A 19,238-nucleotide genomic window follows, 5' to 3' on the forward strand; every position below is an offset into this window, starting at 1 on the left:
ATCAAAAGTTTCTTCCTTGATAAAACTATTGCTATACCGGGACCAGTCCAGTCTTGATGCCGGCAATGATGAATTGATGTCATAATTTTGTGACTTTTCGCCTCCTAAACCACTTTATAATACATAATCGACATAATTAGTATGTGTCAATCCATTAATGGTGTGATTTAGACCACTCCTATGACAAGCCATGCTACTAAGTAATACATAGCTAGCGTCTTTCCTTCGAGATTTATTTTTGCGATGCGGAATACTGCAAAAAATCCGTGGCCTGAACAAACTAACGATGTTGGAGCAATTCTCTAGCTTTCATTTTGTCAGGCGTGTGACTGAAGTTATTGACAATTCGACTGTTTATATTAGTGGAACACTGCCAGTTGGCCGCAGGGAATGTTATTGTTCTGTAACCGATGCATATGTATATCATTGATATGGATGATATTGTGGACGCAATCGGCTGCCGTACGGAATAAATGCCAAGTGAAAGCGATCGTGGTCCCATGCGATATGGACAAGCATTTATCATCTTCTAACATAACCTGATTATGCCATCTATACTGATTTCAGCAGAGCGTTTGACAAAATAAATCATAACATTCTATTGCGAAAGCTAGAGAGGTTCGGTGTCACTGAGACTACATACAAACAAGCGATATGAATACAACACGGGGCGGAAATCATCAGTAGTGGTTAATGGCTACGCTTCAAAACCGTAGGTATGGGGCAAAATCTGGGGTTCCACAGGGACCTCACATGATTGAAACGGTCAAGATTGATATCGTAATATCTTTAAGGACGAAACTGGTAACAGCGAAGTTCAACAACTGCTATATAGAGAATCTCTTTTAAAGGATTCAGCTCGTGTTGCTAAATAAAATATGTGCTTTTACTAAATTCTGGGATCGGTAGTGGACACCAGGCTTTTACGTAATGCCAGTGCCACTACCAAAACTAGGTTTATGATAAATATTAAGTAATAATTAATATAAGCCTGAGCTATCCAATTTACTCGCGTTATTTGCATCCTTTTGTGGTACAGTCGATGACAAAGATATGTTTACGTTTTCAGCCTGATTACAAACAAAGGAGGAGAATGCGAACGTCAACTGTACAATTCATACATTAGCCAATAGCCAACTGTGACTAGACAATCTTTAAATAGCCACCAGTCCTCAAATGCATAAGCAGATTATTATTTAAAGAGATAAAGTATTTCACATATTTATCCGGGTCATATGCTTTCACATGAGTAACGATGCATTGACAGCTTGTTGGTTATATGCCATTGCAACCACATCATATATCATTGACGTCTATTGATACATCACATACGAGTACAAGGTGTATTCAGCGACATTGCAAACCGACAAAGCCTCTCGCGAAACTCAAGAGAAACGGTTCGCGAACTTAGAAATCTTATTTGAATAGGCATACTTATGTTGAAACGTGGGGCTTAAAAGCTTAGCAATCACAATGTCCTGTGTGTTAAACAAAGGAAGCTATTAGTCAGTGTTTGTAGAGAAACATTCGCGCGTATTATTACGACAGTTGACAGAGTGCCGGTGAATCTAACGAGCCAAAATACTCCGGCTAATCCGACCAACTTTAAGGAAATATTCTCAGTGAGATTTTACATGTAAATAACGTTATTAAGTATAAATCAATTTACGTCAAGTTCGCCCTTTTCAGTTGCAATTTTCTGGCCCAAAAACTTCTAAGTTAAACATTAAATTACCCATGTTGTTGTTTTACTCCAATTAGGCATCTGCGATCTACGCTTAAAGCGGACTGCCCTTGATTAAATCGTGAAGAAATTCAATAAAAAAAACTTCAATAAAGCGTTACTCCCTTCTTAAAGTTAGTTGTAATTTTGGGGCCCGCCTTATATCTCCAGAGTCCTCGACTCGTTAGCTCGGGGACACGGCTGGACCAACAGCAGTGCGCTTGCCGCGTGCGCTTTCTCAGCAAATATCCTTGTGCGCCCACCGCCACTGACAGCTTACAAAAGTGACAACGTAAAGTGGAGTCCAATAGGAATTGCAAATACTTAATGTAAATAAACCATTTATGTTCAATGCTTCGTAATCGTTATTAACTTATTACTCACTGTTTGACAACAACCATGATCTACCAACAATTTATATTCTTAAATATTTTACTTGTATTTTTTTTTTGTTAATATAAATATAAAGATATTTTATTACTCAAGTAGGCATATTACAATGCGCTTATGAACGTCAAATAAAGCTACACCGGCTCTAATCCTACACCTCTGACCCGAGAAGATTTAAATCCCCCCTCAATTGGAGGAGGGTATCCCAATAAGGACAGTTAATTAATAATATTTCAGTGAAATCAACCTCCATATTTTTTTTAGGTTAGATGTCAAATGCCACAAAAGCTGTCATATTTGTTTATATTATATTGTTTGCTTTTTCTATTGGATCGGTATGAGCACTAAACCAACACCCACATCACATAATATACCTATGAATGAACAGTGGCGGCCCGTCAATAATATTCATAGCTAAGCTCCCATTATTGTATTTCCATGAAACTGTATATGGAAAAAGTGTTCAAATCGAACGCCCCGTGACCTCCTCGTTGATAGTCATACACCTACACGTTTCTGATCACCAAAACTGTAAGTGATCAGATACAGATGTAGATTCAAGTAAACATCCCAAAGCAATATTATTCATTTCACAAACAACATAACGAGGAATCTTGGTTTGAGGTTTTTGTTTAAATCTACAATTTATAAGTGTAAAATCATGTGCATTCGTGTGTATTGTCACTATTTACACTTTACTTTTTATTATTATTATTTTTTTTATTAGGAAAAGGTAAGCATTTGACCACAATCTCACCTGATGGTAAGTGCCGATGCAGTCTAGGATGGAACATGCTTACCTAAAAGATGTCTATTCACTCTTGATTTTAAAAGATCCAAATTATAGTGGACTGGGAATAGATTTGAAGGAAGTGAATTCCACTCTTTAGCCGTTCGCATGATAAAGCTGGATTCGTAGCGTTTACTGCGACTCGGCGGCAGAGTAACGACGTAAGGGTGAAACGCAAGTCTGCGTCTAGTCTCACGGTGGCAGAACGGAGATGGGGGATTAAATTATGTAATCCCAACGCACACTCCCCGAAATGTATCCTGTAGAATACCGATAAACAGGCTACCTTTCTACGGTGTTCTAGACTCTGCAGTCTAGCCTCTACCAATTTCGCATCTCCAATAAGCTTCCTAGCGCGTTTGTCTATTGAATCTAAGGCGGCTAGATGATAGGTACTTGGTACCCATCCCAAAGGTGGCTGCAATACGTGACAATAAAATTGTAAAGTTTACATTTCGTTTCATAAAAGCTTCCGTGAAATGACTAAACTGTCAATATTTCATAGCTAGCTAAGCAGAACCCGGGGATATGAAAGAAATCGAGTTTTTTTTATGATATAGTAACAGAATACCATCGCCAATGGACATCCGGCACACTGGAGGGGTTTTAAGTGCGTTGCCGGCCTTTGAGATAGCAGTACGCTCTCTTGAAGGTTTGAACTGTTTGAAGGTCGTATCGGTCTGGAAATATCTTCTATAACCTGCTTAAAGATTGACGTCGAGATTTGGTGTCAGAATAACATCACGCCCCTGCTTCGTCGCAACGAATCATGATTATTACCTATAATTGCACGTGGGCAGATCAATGATGCTTCGCAATGGTTCCGCAATTACAGATATATATATTATATAGGTATTATATACCATTCAATAGTAGAATGAGATCCCCAGATGTTTATTCTAACATTACAATTTGATGTTATTTTGACATCAATCATTGCACCAATACATACTTAATTACTTAATGTATTACTTGTTGTATTGTATTGTATATTATATATGGCAAAGACTGTCACAATCTATTTGATGCATCATTGCATCAAATAGATTGTGACATCCTTTGCCATATACAATGTGTTTGTACACGTATGGTGGAGCCGTTAACCACGTATAGTACGATTAATTTTATCGACAAATCAACCCCCATACCTATGTTTTTTCTCAACCATTTTAAAAATGCACCCTTCAAAGTTTTATGGCGCCAAACACAACTGCACTTGGTTGATATACCATTATCTGTCCATTTACCACATGAAAACAATCATTAGACAGCTTATAAATTAGGGTATATATTTTAAGCATAAATGTCGCAGAGAGTTTTCCACAATTACTCGAGAAAAATTGTTTTCAAAAATTTACTTTTTTTTGAAACGAGGTCGTTTACTTGTACTTTTTATTGTTAAATGATACTACAGAATTTCACAAGTTACACGAGTCCAAACAAGACCTGTAATAGACCCCCATGGGATATTTGTCGATAAAATTCATTGTAGGTACTATACGTGGTTAATGGCTCCACTATACGTGTACAAACACATGGTATGCATAACGCAACAATCTGTTTCAATATTGTTGTCACTTTGTACGAGCGAGACACACTGCGCATTATCTAAATAAGATCAATTTGTGACATTCGAATAGACTTCCTGAACACCGCTTCTCTCGAAATTAGTTCCGTCGGTCAGGCACCCCGGGCTGGAGTGGCCAGGGTTGCCAGGGGCTCTCTATCGCTCTCGCATATTCGGACGATAGAAAGGCAGATAATAAAATTTACAAAAAACGTACAAACGTTTGGTACAAACCCAATGTCCAAACCCAATGTCCTGAGTCCTGATTCCTTAGTTTCTAAAGAAAATCCTGGCATACCATACATCCATACTGATGGTTGAATAAGGAAAACTGAAGAATATTGACACTATCGGAACGGAAAAATTATTGAAATAATGTAAAATTTCTAAGATTAAAGGTAAAAATTGTGAAGTCGCTTGCAAATGTCTCTGCTTGGGACAAAAATTAAATATTCTGAGATACCGTATCCAGACCAAAATTCCAACCAACCATTTGAAGCCACTTTTAACCCCCATGTAACTAATTTTTTTTTAAATACCTATTCAGATATGAAATTTGATTCCGTTATTAAGACCCCTAAGGCTCACTAGAACCCCAAATTCCATCAACATACCTCAACCGGTTATTAAGATACGAACATTTAAAAATCGGGATTTTCTCACTGACTGAGGTCAGTCACTAACAACAAAAACCTAACCTACTTCCAGATGACCTGATAAGTTGAAATTTGGCATCCAGCTGTGCAATTGTGTCATTTAAATTTTTAGAAAAGTAACAGTAAATTGTATATAGCCTGTACGTAAAAACTAGCCAAGTCAAATCCTGAACTTTGATTACATCCCAAGTGAAATAAAACTTGGCACCCATATAGATCGCAATTCCATTGCCGGCGAAGTCAACAACGATGCATACTTTTAACCTTGAACTTGGCTCTCATTTAATTATATAATTATATTTTTGATGGGATAAATACAACAGCCAATATCTGGGTAAAGAAATAATTTTATGATTTTAAAATAAATAATGACTACATTATACGCCAGGAACATTCCTGCCGTCTGGTAACCCTGCCGCTGCCGTCAACGCGCGCGCATAGCTTGCGCAACAGTGTCGCGTGCGCGGCGGGCGGCGCCGCGGCGCACGCGTGACCGATGCCCGATGACTGAAAAAGTGTGTAGATTCAATTTGGCATGCCGTGATCGACCAATGAATTTCTTGGAACGGGATATCCCTACTAATATTATTAATTTGAATGTGAAAAAATCTACTAAGGTTTTGAATGAATTTAAATCACACAATTTTCCATTACTTAATTAATAAATTTTTTAAGAATTATTTTTTGTAAATAGGAGTTAGTAGGGGAGAGATGAAGCAGTTAAATGTCTCAGACAAAATCATGGGCAAGTCATCTACTCATTCTATAGATGTCTAGTTAGACTCCGATTATGTTTAGTTTGCAAAGACTTAAAGTGACAATTTATACAACATCCCATACGATTGATACGAACTAGCTGGCATGAAACCTTACCTTGGGTTGACTCAATAACTAAGTAATCAGTGTCGGAAATAAGCTCATCTGTAATTATGTAACGTTCTTGTCCCGTACTGGACAGCTTGAACACTCTAAGCTAATAAAATTGGATGCCAACGGGTGTCTGCAGAAAAAGATGGGTGCGTGACCGTGCCTGATGGATGCTGAAAAAGTGTGTAGATTCAATTATGTATGCTGTGATGGACTAATGAGTTTCTCGAAGCGGGATATCATGTAATTCGGTGTTTAATCTCCATTGATTGGTATTGGAATTCAGGGAGAAATAGTCCGTACCCCGCGTTGGAACTGTTGACGTTAGCGTGAAGAGTGAGGAACTGTTGGCAGAAGAAGATCAATTTATCAAAAATAATATTGGTATTGTGGATTTTATGTTGTGGCGTTAAATAAACGTATTTTCTTTCTTTTTCTATGCCGTGAGTGACCAACGAATTCCTGGCGCTTGTGAACCGATATCCATTTAAAATTTTACTGACTTGCTTCTGAAGGAAGTCATGATTTGTAGTACCTACCTACGATTTGCCTACTTATTCCCGACGTGAGCCGTTGAATTAGTAGTAGTAATTGTAGTAAAACACTTTATTGTACAAAAAGAGACATAAAACACATTATTTGTCCAAAATCGAACTTATCCCTTTCAGGGATCTCAGATATCTCTGGGATCTTTCAGGGATGAATAATAACGTCCTTAAAATGATCTCATTTTGATATTCCCACGAGCTCGCAGCAGTAGGTGTACCTACGAGCGAATTGTGCTGCGAGTCAGCGAGTAATGTAAAGGAGATCAAATGTATTTCGATTCGCTGAACCGGTTGTGGGAGATGCGTGCGCAGTGACAGCCGGAGCGGCGCCAGAGGGTCAGCGGGGGAGGGGAGGGGGATGCGCGGTCGCGCTGCGCCGGCGCCGATAATCACGCAATTTGCGCGCTCAGACAAGACGTGCGTCTCCGGCAACCTCCTTCCGCTATTAAGTATTAGCTAGGAAATTCATCTAAGATCTTTCCGTACAATGTGAAAGGGATTGACACTTTTTTGGTATTTTGTTATAATTCTGTTTTCTATTTAACTAAATCGGTGGCATTAAGGCCAGCTCAAGCCAAATCCAAGTTACAGTTTACGGTTACATTACAGTTTTACTCGTGAGCCAGGAATACTCAGGGTTACCAGTTACCACTACGCGTGCTGCGCCCCCATCTTAAATACGTATGAAAAATCTGGAACGTAATAACATGTCACAAATTTTATATATGCTCTGCATTTTTTAGCTACATATAAACCTATAGAAACCATACCCTAACCTATATTCCTTTCCTTGAATAACTTCTGAAGCGCACATGAGATTTCCGCGTACATTTAATAATATACTCATAAAATAATAAATTCTACGATAGCGTCAAACTAACGAAATTGGACTCTAAAACATTAGTGTTATAAGTTAAAGTTAAACTAATGTAATAAGGTGTGAGATCTGCATTCACCACATGCGGCGCGCTTATCAGCTACTGCACAAAAAAGGTATGCTCGCATAGTATACGCAAAACTTTCCGATAAATTATCGAAGAATGCCCCCTAAGATTACGGTTAATAAATCTTTGTCTCAACCAAATCTACAGAGTACTGAAACTAGTAACGTTACTAACAGAAAACGCAAACCAAATCCAGACATGCAAGATTTACTAGCGCTGAAGCAAGAGATAGGGGAGATGATCGAAAACATTAAGTCATCCCAACAAACTCAGACTAATCAGTTGCAGAATTCTATTGACGAACTACATGCACAAAATAGAGAGATCATTAAGACAAACTCTAACATAGAAAAACTACTCGTTCAAACAAATGCATTGTACAATGATATAAAAATCAAAGTTGATAGTCTAGAAAGCGGACATAATGATGCTCTTCTTAGAATTAGTGCACTAGAAGAACAAGTTGAGGATTTTCAAAGGAACCAGCGAGTTGCTACCTTAGAAATAAGAAATATGCCAGAAACCGAAAATGAAAACCTCGATCAGATAGTCACTAATATTCACAACTTCTTAAGTATTCCTGTTTCTACTGAACATCATATCAAGCAAATCAAGCGCATCAAAGCCAGCAAGAATAAAGTAATCATAGTGGAATATACAAATTTGAGAACAAGTTCCGCAGTTATGAAGGCACTAAAGATATATAATATTAATCATAAAGAAGACAAGTTCAATACAACATGCCTTAACCTGCCTGGAAAAAAACACCCAATTTTCATCGGTGAATCACTAACTCCTACAGCCAGGAAATTATTCTTTCTTGCACGAGGTCTTCGAAAAGACCATGGTTACCAGTACTGTTGGACTTCGATGGGCCGGGTGTTTGTCAAGTACGCTGAAGGTTCTCCCGCAATACATTTGAAGTCTACTCAACAAGTGGAAGCCTTGAAGGGATCATCTGCCGCTGAGTTGTCTTTGACACAACGGATGGATGGACCCACTGCTCTGGCCAGTACAACGCCTCCTGAGGTAGTGGAAGCCTCAATAACTTCGCCAGGAAACATATTTTGACTATATGTTACTTATCGAATTTACAGGCCAAATTTTTTGCTATTGATTTGTCTTACTTTCTTTATTTTATTTTCAAATAACACAAATGTATCCACACGTATCACATACTCAATATTTACTAACCTGCACAAAACACATACAACAAAACAACACACAAACACACAAACACACAGAATGCCATATAAATCTATGTTCCGCATTGCGCCCTGGAATATGATTCCGCCATTGAAAAATAATGTTATACAGATAATTTAGTAAAAAGTATCCGAATGTCTGAAATAGAAAGGTTATCAAGCGATATTGACGAAAGCGTCAGTATCGGTAACTCAATGGTGGTGAATATTCCGGAGCAATGCAAAAGTCTTTTACCGAATACGAAAAATGTGTTAAAACTTTTTACATTAAACATACGCAGCATAAATCGAAATTTTGATGATTTGCAAGTACTCCTAAGTAGACTTAATATCGATTATGAAGTAATCATACTGACGGAATGCTGGTTGTCCAAAAATTCCATACTACCAAAATTACAAAACTATAAACCGATTGCTACTAACCAAAATTTCAATCAGAATGATGGTATAGTTATCTATTTAAAAGAAAATATACCTTTTATAACTTTAGAACCTACGGAATCTATAGAAGCTAATTGCCTTATTACTACACTTGGTTCGGAATATGCTATAGTTTCAATTTATAGGCCTCCTTCTTTTAAAAATACAGATAAGTTCATAAATGGGCTGGATAATATTCTGAATAAATTAAAACGTTATAAAAATGTTATTGTGTTGGGAGATATTAATATCGACGTTAAGGCGGATAGTCAGGATGCTCGTGCACCCGATTACTTAGATATGCTTGCAATTAATGGACTTCTGCCAGCGCACACCCTCCCAACAAGACTCAACAATTGCCTTGATCATTGTTTTATTAAATCAAGACTACCTATATCAACAATAGTCTGCGATACTACTACAACTGATCACTCTTGTGTAATGGTCTCTATTTCCAATCATCGGACACCTAAAGCTATTTTACGCAAAATAAAAAAAACAGACTATAGTGCTGCTATTAAGGAACTCGAATCAATTAACTGGCCTGAATTGTTAATGCACAAAGATGCTAACAAGGCTACCAGTACGTTTATCTCTCTTGTATCTAATACATTAAACAAATATACTAATTATAGAACTATATCTCGTAGTAAACACACCATCAAACCGTGGATTACCCCAGGTCTAGTCCGCTGCATGAGAAATAGAGATCGACTACACTTAAAGCTAAAAAAGGATCCTAACAATGCCATTAATCAAATTACTTACCGTAGATACCGTAATACATGTAATAATATTCTGAATAATGTAAAAAGAGCCCACCTTAGGTCCCAAATCAATGCGAATACTCGTAATTTAAAAAAACAGTGGGCACTTATTAAAAACATTTGCAAGATTGATAATACAGATAAAACGATGCATTTACTTAATTTGAGATCGAGCCCTCTAGAATCAGTTAATTACGCCAACAAATATTTTACTAATATCGGTAAAGACTTAGCTACAGAAATAATTAACAAATCCAAACTTTCTGAAACTGAACGGGCTCATTCTATGAAAATCCCGACTACATCATATGGCTCCATGTTTATGATTCCTACAGATGATCAGGAAGTTAAGGAAACTATTCTTAGTTTAAAGTCTAGCGCAGCCACTGGTTGGGATGGAATTTCATCGCTTTTCTTAAAAATGAGTGTAGATATCCTGAGTAAACCTTTAGCTACTATTTGCAACCTATGTTTTCAGGAGGGTAAGTTTCCAGATGACCTGAAAAAGTCTGTAGTTATACCTATATTTAAGTCGGGGGACAGCGACTGTATTACCAATTACAGGCCAATTTCGTTATTACCGACAGTGTCTAAAGTAATTGAGAAACTCATAAATAAGAGATTAAAATCATATCTTGAAAAAAATAACATTCTTGCGGCCAATCAATATGGATTCAGAACAAATAAATCAACTGAAGACGCCATTAGGCTTGTAACGTCTTATATTGTTGACCACATTGATAATAATAAAAAAGTTTTAGGTATATTTCTTGATATGAAAAAAGCTTTCGATACAGTCTCTGTCCCTGTCCTTATCAAAAGGTTGGAAATGATAGGTATACGTGGTGAACCTCTCTTGCTCTTGAGTGATTACTTAACGAATAGAAAACAAGTAATCAGAGTAGGTGAACACTACAGTGCGGAAGAAAATGTCATCTATGGTGTACCGCAAGGTAGTGTTCTGGGGCCTACTCTTTTCCTGATTTACCTGAATGAACTCTGCCTTCTTACACTTAATAAGGGACAAACTGTAACATTCGCCGATGATACAGTTCTGCTCTTTCAAGATGATACGTGGCCTAAACTTCAGAAAACAGCCCAAGAGGGTCTCGATCATGTAACTAAGTGGCTAAATTATAATTTACTTACTTTGAACTCATCAAAAACTAAGTGTATTACATTTAGCATGCGAAATAATACCCAACCACCTCCTGGAATAGTTTCGATTAAAGCACATATCTGTCAAAGTCTATCAGACTGCACTTGTATTGAAATCGAAAACACGGACAATATAAGATACTTAGGTATTGAACTTGATAAAAACCTTAACTGGAATAAACATATCTTAAATATAACTGCAAGAGTAAGGAAGCTTATTTATATTTTTAAAAGCCTCAGACATGTATGCGACAGTAAGTTGCTAACCACTATATATTATGCACTTTGCCAATCTATAGCATCTTACTGCATCACTGCGTGGGGAGGAGCTGCTAGGACTCGAATAATGACGCTTGAACGTGCCCAACGCGCTGTACTGAAAGTAATGATATTCAAGAATTTCAGATATCCTACTAGAACATTGTATAGTAATACATCAGTGCTCACAATAAGGCAACTTTATATAAGAGCTCTCATATTAATGCAGCATCAAAAACAGCCTGACTATTCTCCAATGCGTCGCAGATGTGATTTTGTATATTCTATCCCTACATGCAAGTCTGCATATTCTCGCAAATTTCATAAAGTGCTTGCACCTAAAGTATATAATCGTGTTAGTAAACATGTACAATTACGTTACCTGAGTTATTATGAATGTAGAAAGGTGTTAGATACATTTTTGAAAACCCTCAGTTATGAAGACACGGAACAGTTAATAAAATAAATGGCTAACGAAACATTCATTCATATATACAACACACACACACACACACACACACACACACACACACACACACACACACACACACACACACACACACACACACACACACACACACACACACACACACACACACACACACAACAGTGGATATTATAGATACATAAGTAAAATACATTTTTTTGTCAATATTAGTTTGAGCATTTTTCACTTTTCATCTGCATCTTGTGCATATACTACTTGTTTACGTTTAAGTTTAGCTGATAGCAACCATCGTAGAATTTTGTGTTAAATTACTTAACTGGTAAAATGTAACATAACTGATAAAATATTTAGTATTTAATACATTTTTGTAGAATAATTGTAACACTCCAACTTCCATATTGTGTTGTTCATATCACATGCAGATGGATGACGATTCTTACCTCACCGTGATACAGTTTATAACTAGTACGGGAGGTAAAGGTCAGCATTCGGTGCAAAGGATGTTAATGACAACTTAAGTGATGAATCACAAATCAGATTGTTAAGAATGATAAAACATTAGTTACCTAATTATAAGGTTATTCAATTCATGTTGATACATTCGATGTCGCGATGGTAATCTATTACTTAATACCTACGCATAAGAATATATTTATAGTGTTGACGGCAATGAATGTAGCAACCTAAAGTAATAAGTATTGTTAAATTCTATCATAAATACCTACCTACTCATGTAACATACTTATGTCTTTACGAAATAAAGATTTATTTTATTTATTTAATACCCTTACAACATGAAGGTGTATACGAGATTCCAGCGTGTTATCTTTCACTCCGAGATTTACCACCATTTTAGGCTTAAGATGACTGGGCAGTTGAGGATATATAGGGTAGAGCCTTTATGGACCCAATACCCAAGCTTGTCGTGGCACGATATTATTAGTTCTCTGAGCATTTAACGCTTTATCTGTAATTTTCTGTACAAAACAGTCTGCCGATTTTTGCGGGAAGAGGCACGTCAAATGTATGGGTATTTGTACGTAGAGTACGTACATACAATAACGTGACGTGAGTCGCATTAGCCGAGGTTTTCGACAGAGGGGTAAGCTCTTAAAGGCGACTCCTGGTGGGTTCTAGTTCAGTCAGTCATCTTGTGGATAACTGACTGATAAGCTCCAAAAATGCACGGATTATCAGGAACAACCCTATATAGATAACATTATAGAGTAACCTATTATATGATTGATTACCAAAAGTATCAAAGCACAGTATCACCACACCTTACTCTGCTGATCACAGATAACTCAATAAGGGTATCGTTTAGCTATGCACCGAATTGCATTACAACAAAGCGCCGCAGCCGGACACGTCAATCTCAAGTATTTGGTTCGAGCGTCACGTCCAAACCTCATTGCATAGTAAATGCATAAACGTTCGTGGGAATGATTCTGTATGCGCGGCACTTCGGCGGGCTTAAACGAATTGGTTTTGACAAAGTGATGGCTCCAAAACTGTCAACTAGGAGGCCGAAGGAATGTTCTGCCCTTCTCCGCATTTAAGAGCCGTTACCGCTACTGATTTTTTTGCGCATGAATATACACAACACACAATATACTAAATGTCAAACTTCAAAAAAAAATTGCATTTAGGCCTCAACGGCTTTTTTTACAAGTCAATACAACGTTTACAGTAACATCATATAGTGACACGAAAAATACATAACAACATTTATTAAAACAACAGCCAATACCCGGGTAAACATTACATTATAATAATCTTAAAATACTTAAATAATTACTACAATACAGAGATGTATTAGTCTCTATAGTGAAAAATACATTAAATCTGGAGATGTGTTTTTCAATTACGCTTCCACTTGTATGTGTTCCGAATGCAAACCTAACTAATATATATGGATTCGATCCTTTGTACAGTCAGCTACAGAGATAGTTGACCCCCCTGCAAACAAATAAAACTATGCATATTATCTATCTTCCCTGCCAACTTAGCTTGGTTACGCTTAGTCTAACTCTAACCTGTCTCAGTCAGCTGAGAAAGGTGACCCCCCCCCCCCCCCTACAATCAGTCTATAGTCTATTGTTTAAATGGAGTGTGTTTGTCGTCGTTTACACATTTTATAACGACATGATGTTGATGTTGTCACAGGAGCTGAGCTCAGCCCCACTGTTCCTGGGTGCGGAGGCGGAGGACGCGGCGTGGGAGGTGGAGGTGGGCGCCCTTGGCAGCGGCGCCCTCTGCGCCGCGGCGGCCGCGCTGGCGCCCACGCCGCGCCTGCTGGCGCGCGTGGCGCCGCCGCAGAGCTTCAGGGACCACTACAGGGGCGCCTTCACGTATGTCCAAACCTAACATACATTGTCATATGTACCTAGCAAAAGATTTACAAGTTGATAGTATGGATCCGGTGATACACAGCGTAGGTAAGAATAGAATGAGCTGATGCCCTGAATTTAGACTATTATACGAAACTGTCATAATATCTTACAATACTTTTTATTTCATTTATTTCATGCAAAAAACCATGGTTATGAAAGGTGTTACATAAAAATTTTGGTACATGGTCACCCTGCAAGGGCGTAGCACTGTCTTAAAAGCTAGTTTAAAGCTAAAGTACATTTATACAACAAAAAAAAAAGTTTAAATCGATAGTTGCAGTGGAAATATAATATTAGGTAGTCAATTCGTAATAAATAGACATAGAACAGTGGTGATATATTGTTAAGAAATAATTAAAGTAAATACGAATGATAATAATTAAATAGTATAAATTACTGGTGACAGCAACACTTTTAAATGATTCGTAGACGTATTTCTTTGGAAGAAAACATTGTCAGTTAACTGTGCGGAAGATGGTCTAGGTACATATGTGCATAAAATACCCAACTGATAGAGAACGCTTTAAAGCATTAAGTCCGCTATTTTAACAGTTTAAATTATACTGTACATTTTTTTAAATAAACAAATAAAGGCACCGCAATAACAATGACGCAGGCGATCTTTAATAGAGGGCACGCACACTGAAATGGTGCCGCATTTATTTGATTAGTTCTTTTAGGCATCGATATCGCCTGGGGCACTTATCTTTCACCGATGGATCACGATCACGACAATCCAATCCGTGACCTTCCCACACCGCGCCCTGTCGGCCTAAATGCCGGCTACGCGTTGACTTGTGACATTTGCCAATCACGAGTGCCGTTACGTTTTGTATACTTATTATTTATATAATGCCCTCAATAAACGCCACCGATGATCGGATGCGATTTGCAATGCATTGCGGCATTTGACCGGTCGGTTGATTTCTATGCTCTTTAACTAAAATCGCAAGCCGATGTCTTTAGAAGCCCTAAGCGTTGACATGTCACAGTTGAGAACGTGATGCCGTTACGTTTTAAGTACATACATTGTTATTTATATAACTATGATGATCACAGCAGCGGTACCTTTATCGGGGACGTTGAACCCATTTATTTACTTTTGTGTGTGATCAATCAAGTGATCAATGGTTATTATTGAGTGCTAAATAAATCCAATCATTGCTTTCTTGAGAACGGTTTCTAAAGATATCGAAGACGTATACTTTTCTACACTTATTTCATTTTCAAGTTTATAGTTTTAAGTGTAGTTAAGTGTAATGTAATGTAATCCTGGACTCGAAATAAAAGGCTTTTTATTATTATTATTTATTTTATTAAGTGTATTCGTGTGATGAGCATGGATATTTGTTCCTGAGTCATGGGTGTTTTCTATGTATTTAAGTATTTATAAATATTTATATATTATATATATCGTTGTCTAAGTACCCTCAACACAAGCCTTATTGAGCTTACTGTGGGACTTCGTCAATTTGTGTAATAATATCCTATAATATTTATTTATTATTTATTTTATATAAGGAGCCATCGTATTTGACTTAAGCACTGGTGGCCTAGCAGTAAGAGCGTGTGACTTACAATTTTCGGAACTTATGCACGAAATATCATTTGATATTTACCAGTCGCTTTTCGGTGAAGGAAAAATTCGTGAGGAAACCGGACTACTCCCAACAAGTCCAAGTCTCTGGGTTGGAAGGTCAGATGGCAGTCGCTTTCGTAAAAACTAATGCCTACCCCAAATTTTGGGATTAGTTATCAAGCGGACCCCAGGCTCCCATGAGCCGTGGCAAAATGCCGGGACAACGCGAGGAAGAAAAAGAGAGTATATGACTTGAGAAGGAATACAATAGGAGCAGTGGGTTCTGCTAACGAAACATTTATAGCTTGGAAAAAAACACTCATCGTTGTAGGTATTCAACACAAGAGAAACAGCCCACGTAGTATTAGTAAAGAATTTCTTTAAAAATCTGTAGGTACTTAATCGTTTTTAGGGTTCCGTAGCCAAATGGCATAAAACGGAACCCTTATAGTTTCGCCATGTCCGTCTGTCTGTCTGTCTGTCTGTCTGTCTGTCTGTCTGTCTGTCTGTCTGTCTGTCCGAGGCTTTGCTCCGTGGTCGTTAGTGCTAGAACGCTGAAATTTGGCATGGATATACAAATCAATAAAGCCGACAAAGTCGTACAATAAAATCTAAAAATTTAATTTTTTTTAGGGTACCTCCCCTACACGTAAAGTGGGGGTGAATTTTTTTTTTTCGCTTCAACCCTAGAGTTTGGGGTATCGTTGGAAAGGTCTTTCAAAACTAATAGGGGTTTTCAAGAAACATTTTTTGATAAAGTGAATATATTCGGAGATATTCGCTCCGAAAGAAAAAAACAATGTGTCCCCCCCCCTCTAACTTTTGAACCATAGGTCCAAAAAATATGAAAAAAATTGTGGAAGTAGAGCTTAAGAAAGACATTAAATGAAAACTATAGCGGACATGATCAGTTTAGCTGTTTTTGAGTTATCGCAAAAAGTTTTCCCTTCATAGTAAAAAGACTTACTTCAATTAGGTACTGATTATGCAAATTTGCCTATTTGTTTAACTCGGGTGAAAGGTACCGTTTCATCCCTTGGTTAACAATTTACTATACTTTAAGCTCCAGTTTAGCTTATTGTGACGGAAGAGTAACTACGGAACCCTACACTGAGCGTGGCCCGACATGCTCTTGGCCGGTTTTTTGCCCTAAATCGTGCTTACACTTTTACAGTGAAATAACTTATACTTAGGTAAGTAAGTAAATATTCTTTATTGCCCCAACAATTATACATTTTACATAGGTACATGAAAAACTACAAATTAATTTTAAAGGAAAATAGAACCAGGTAACAACAGGCGGTCTTATCGCTAAAAAGCGATCTCTTCCAGACAACCGTTAGGTAGCAGGAAATTTACAACTCATACAAAAGTCACAGGTAGTGCAAGGAGCTTAAGGTAGAGATAGAAAGTATAGTTTCAACTGATTTTTGAAAATGGGGAGAGATTTAGCTAATCTTAATTCTATACTGGCAGAGCATTCCATAACCGAACAGCCCGGAAGGTAAAAGGGCTATTATAAAATTTTGAAGTAGATAAGGGAGGAGCAAGAATATGAGTCTGAGAACATCTGATAGAAGAGAGATACTTGAAACGCTCTTTGAGATAAGGTGGTGTAGCGGGGTTAAAGAGAACGAACGGGGTATAATCATGATTAGTCATGAATGCCATCAGCGCCGGCGCCGGTCGCGCGCGACTGCGCCAGCTATCTTGGCTCATATAGTAATTAAGTATTACTAATTATACCTGTGATTGCTGCTTTAGCTCCTTCGTCATTAGCTCGCACTAGCGCAGCCTATGATACTCTTTTATAGCGTTACTTATAAACGCCTGTCGAATCTAACTTGGCTCGTATCGTAATTATTACTAATTATACTTACCTGTGATTGCTTGGGTTTAGCTCCTCCCTCATTAGCTCGCACGGGCCCGGCGCCGGCGCAGCCTGTGATACTCCTTCATAGCGTTACTTATAGACGCCTCTCGAATCTGACGAGCCGTTGTTACAGTCCGTCTAAGCTGCCTTTTCACGGACTTGAATAGAAGCTAGGGCGTATCATTATAAACGTCATATTTTTCATAGAAAAGAAGCGCTGGTGGCCTAGCGGTAAGAGCGTGCGACTTGCAATCCGGAGGTCGCGGGTTCAAACCCCGGCTCGTACCAATGAGTTTTTCGGAACTTATGTACGAAATATCATTTGATATTTACCAGTTGCTTTTCGGTGAAGGAAAACATCGTGAGGAAACCGGTCTAATCCCAACAAGGCCTAGTTTACCCTCTGGGTTGGAAGGTCAGATGGCAGTCGCTTTCGTAAAAATTAGTGCCTACGCCAAATCTTGGGATTAGTTGTCAAGCGGACCCCAGGCTCCCATGAGCCGTGGCAAATGCCGGGACAACGCGAGGAAGAAGAAGAAGATATTTTTCATAGAAAATTGACATACCACCATCATCACCATCGGAGATTGCTTACCATCAGGCGGGCCGTATGCTTGTTTGCCACCGACGTAGTATAAAAAAAAAGTCTATTATGACATCGTTACACTTTTTCATTGCAAATGCAGAGTTAGCTTAGTCCCTTTGTTATCGTTTGTTTGATAAGACATTTTGCCATTTGTGTTTGTTAGAGACAAAATAAACTTAACATTAACAAGAGGCTTTCTAATTATGAATAAGAGAGTAAGGAGTTATTCGGGTCAGAAGAATTGAAATATGTAATTGAATGTGTTTTACAATTTCTGTTACGGCGTTTATGCGTGGTGAAGTAGAGTGCTGTACTGGATAATACTGTAACACTTTACAAGTATAGGTACTAGGTAAAATTCTTTTGTGCCTAGGTAGGTGGTCTGCGATCACGATCACATAGGGTTATATATTAGGTATTATAGGACCTATATATTAGGTATATTAGGTACCTGAGACATTCATGAATTTTACACATTACTAATGATGCTACTGGGACTTAATCGCTTATAAAATAAACTTGAAACCTGCGAGGTTTCGCTCAGTGTAATGTGATTAGTCATTCAGTTACATAATCGTAAGAATCCGGGCAATGTCACCAATCAAACATATTAAGTAGGTAACTAATAATATGCATAGGCATTTAGGGAGGGTAACCTATTTCGCGACGTTGCCGAAATAGTCCGCGAGGACGTGCCTCCATACATAATATTCACTAGTGTCATGTTGTCTGCCAACCTAAAGGCGTATCTTCATAGGAGTGACAGGGACATAAAGCATTTTAGATTAAAGCGGTAATGACACTACTAACTGATCATTTGCAGACTTTATCTCGTTGCAATAAGGTTGCAATTGGTCAGGTAACATGTTAACGATGGTACATGCGCATACGATCATAACTCGGCGGGTCGTCCCGTGAATCCTAATGGTAGCACGAACGTTCGCGCCGTTATGATGAGGACGGCGCGCGGCGCGCTCAGCCGCACGCCTAGTTGTCATGTTGCCCACATCATACATTTAATTTTATTGTAGCATCTAGTTTTTATAATCAGAAGACGTCAAAATCG

At 38.1% G+C, this 19,238-nt stretch overlaps 1 protein-coding gene across 4 annotated transcripts in view; it reads left to right on the forward strand.

The window, feature by feature from the left end:
- Nucleotides 1-19,238, forward strand: part of LOC133526192 (calpain-A-like) — a 76,651-nt gene that overhangs the window by 32,462 nt on the left and 24,951 nt on the right. For all 4 annotated transcript variants that reach the window (XM_061862700.1, XM_061862699.1, XM_061862701.1 and 1 more), the window contains one exon: nucleotides 13,908-14,092. In XM_061862700.1, the coding sequence (XP_061718684.1) occupies nucleotides 13,908-14,092 (185 nt within the window). The remainder of the gene's footprint in view (nucleotides 1-13,907; nucleotides 14,093-19,238) is intronic.

This window comes from Cydia pomonella, chromosome 16 (assembly GCF_033807575.1).
Source record: "Cydia pomonella isolate Wapato2018A chromosome 16, ilCydPomo1, whole genome shotgun sequence".
Classification (NCBI taxonomy): Eukaryota; Metazoa; Arthropoda; class Insecta; order Lepidoptera; family Tortricidae; genus Cydia; species Cydia pomonella.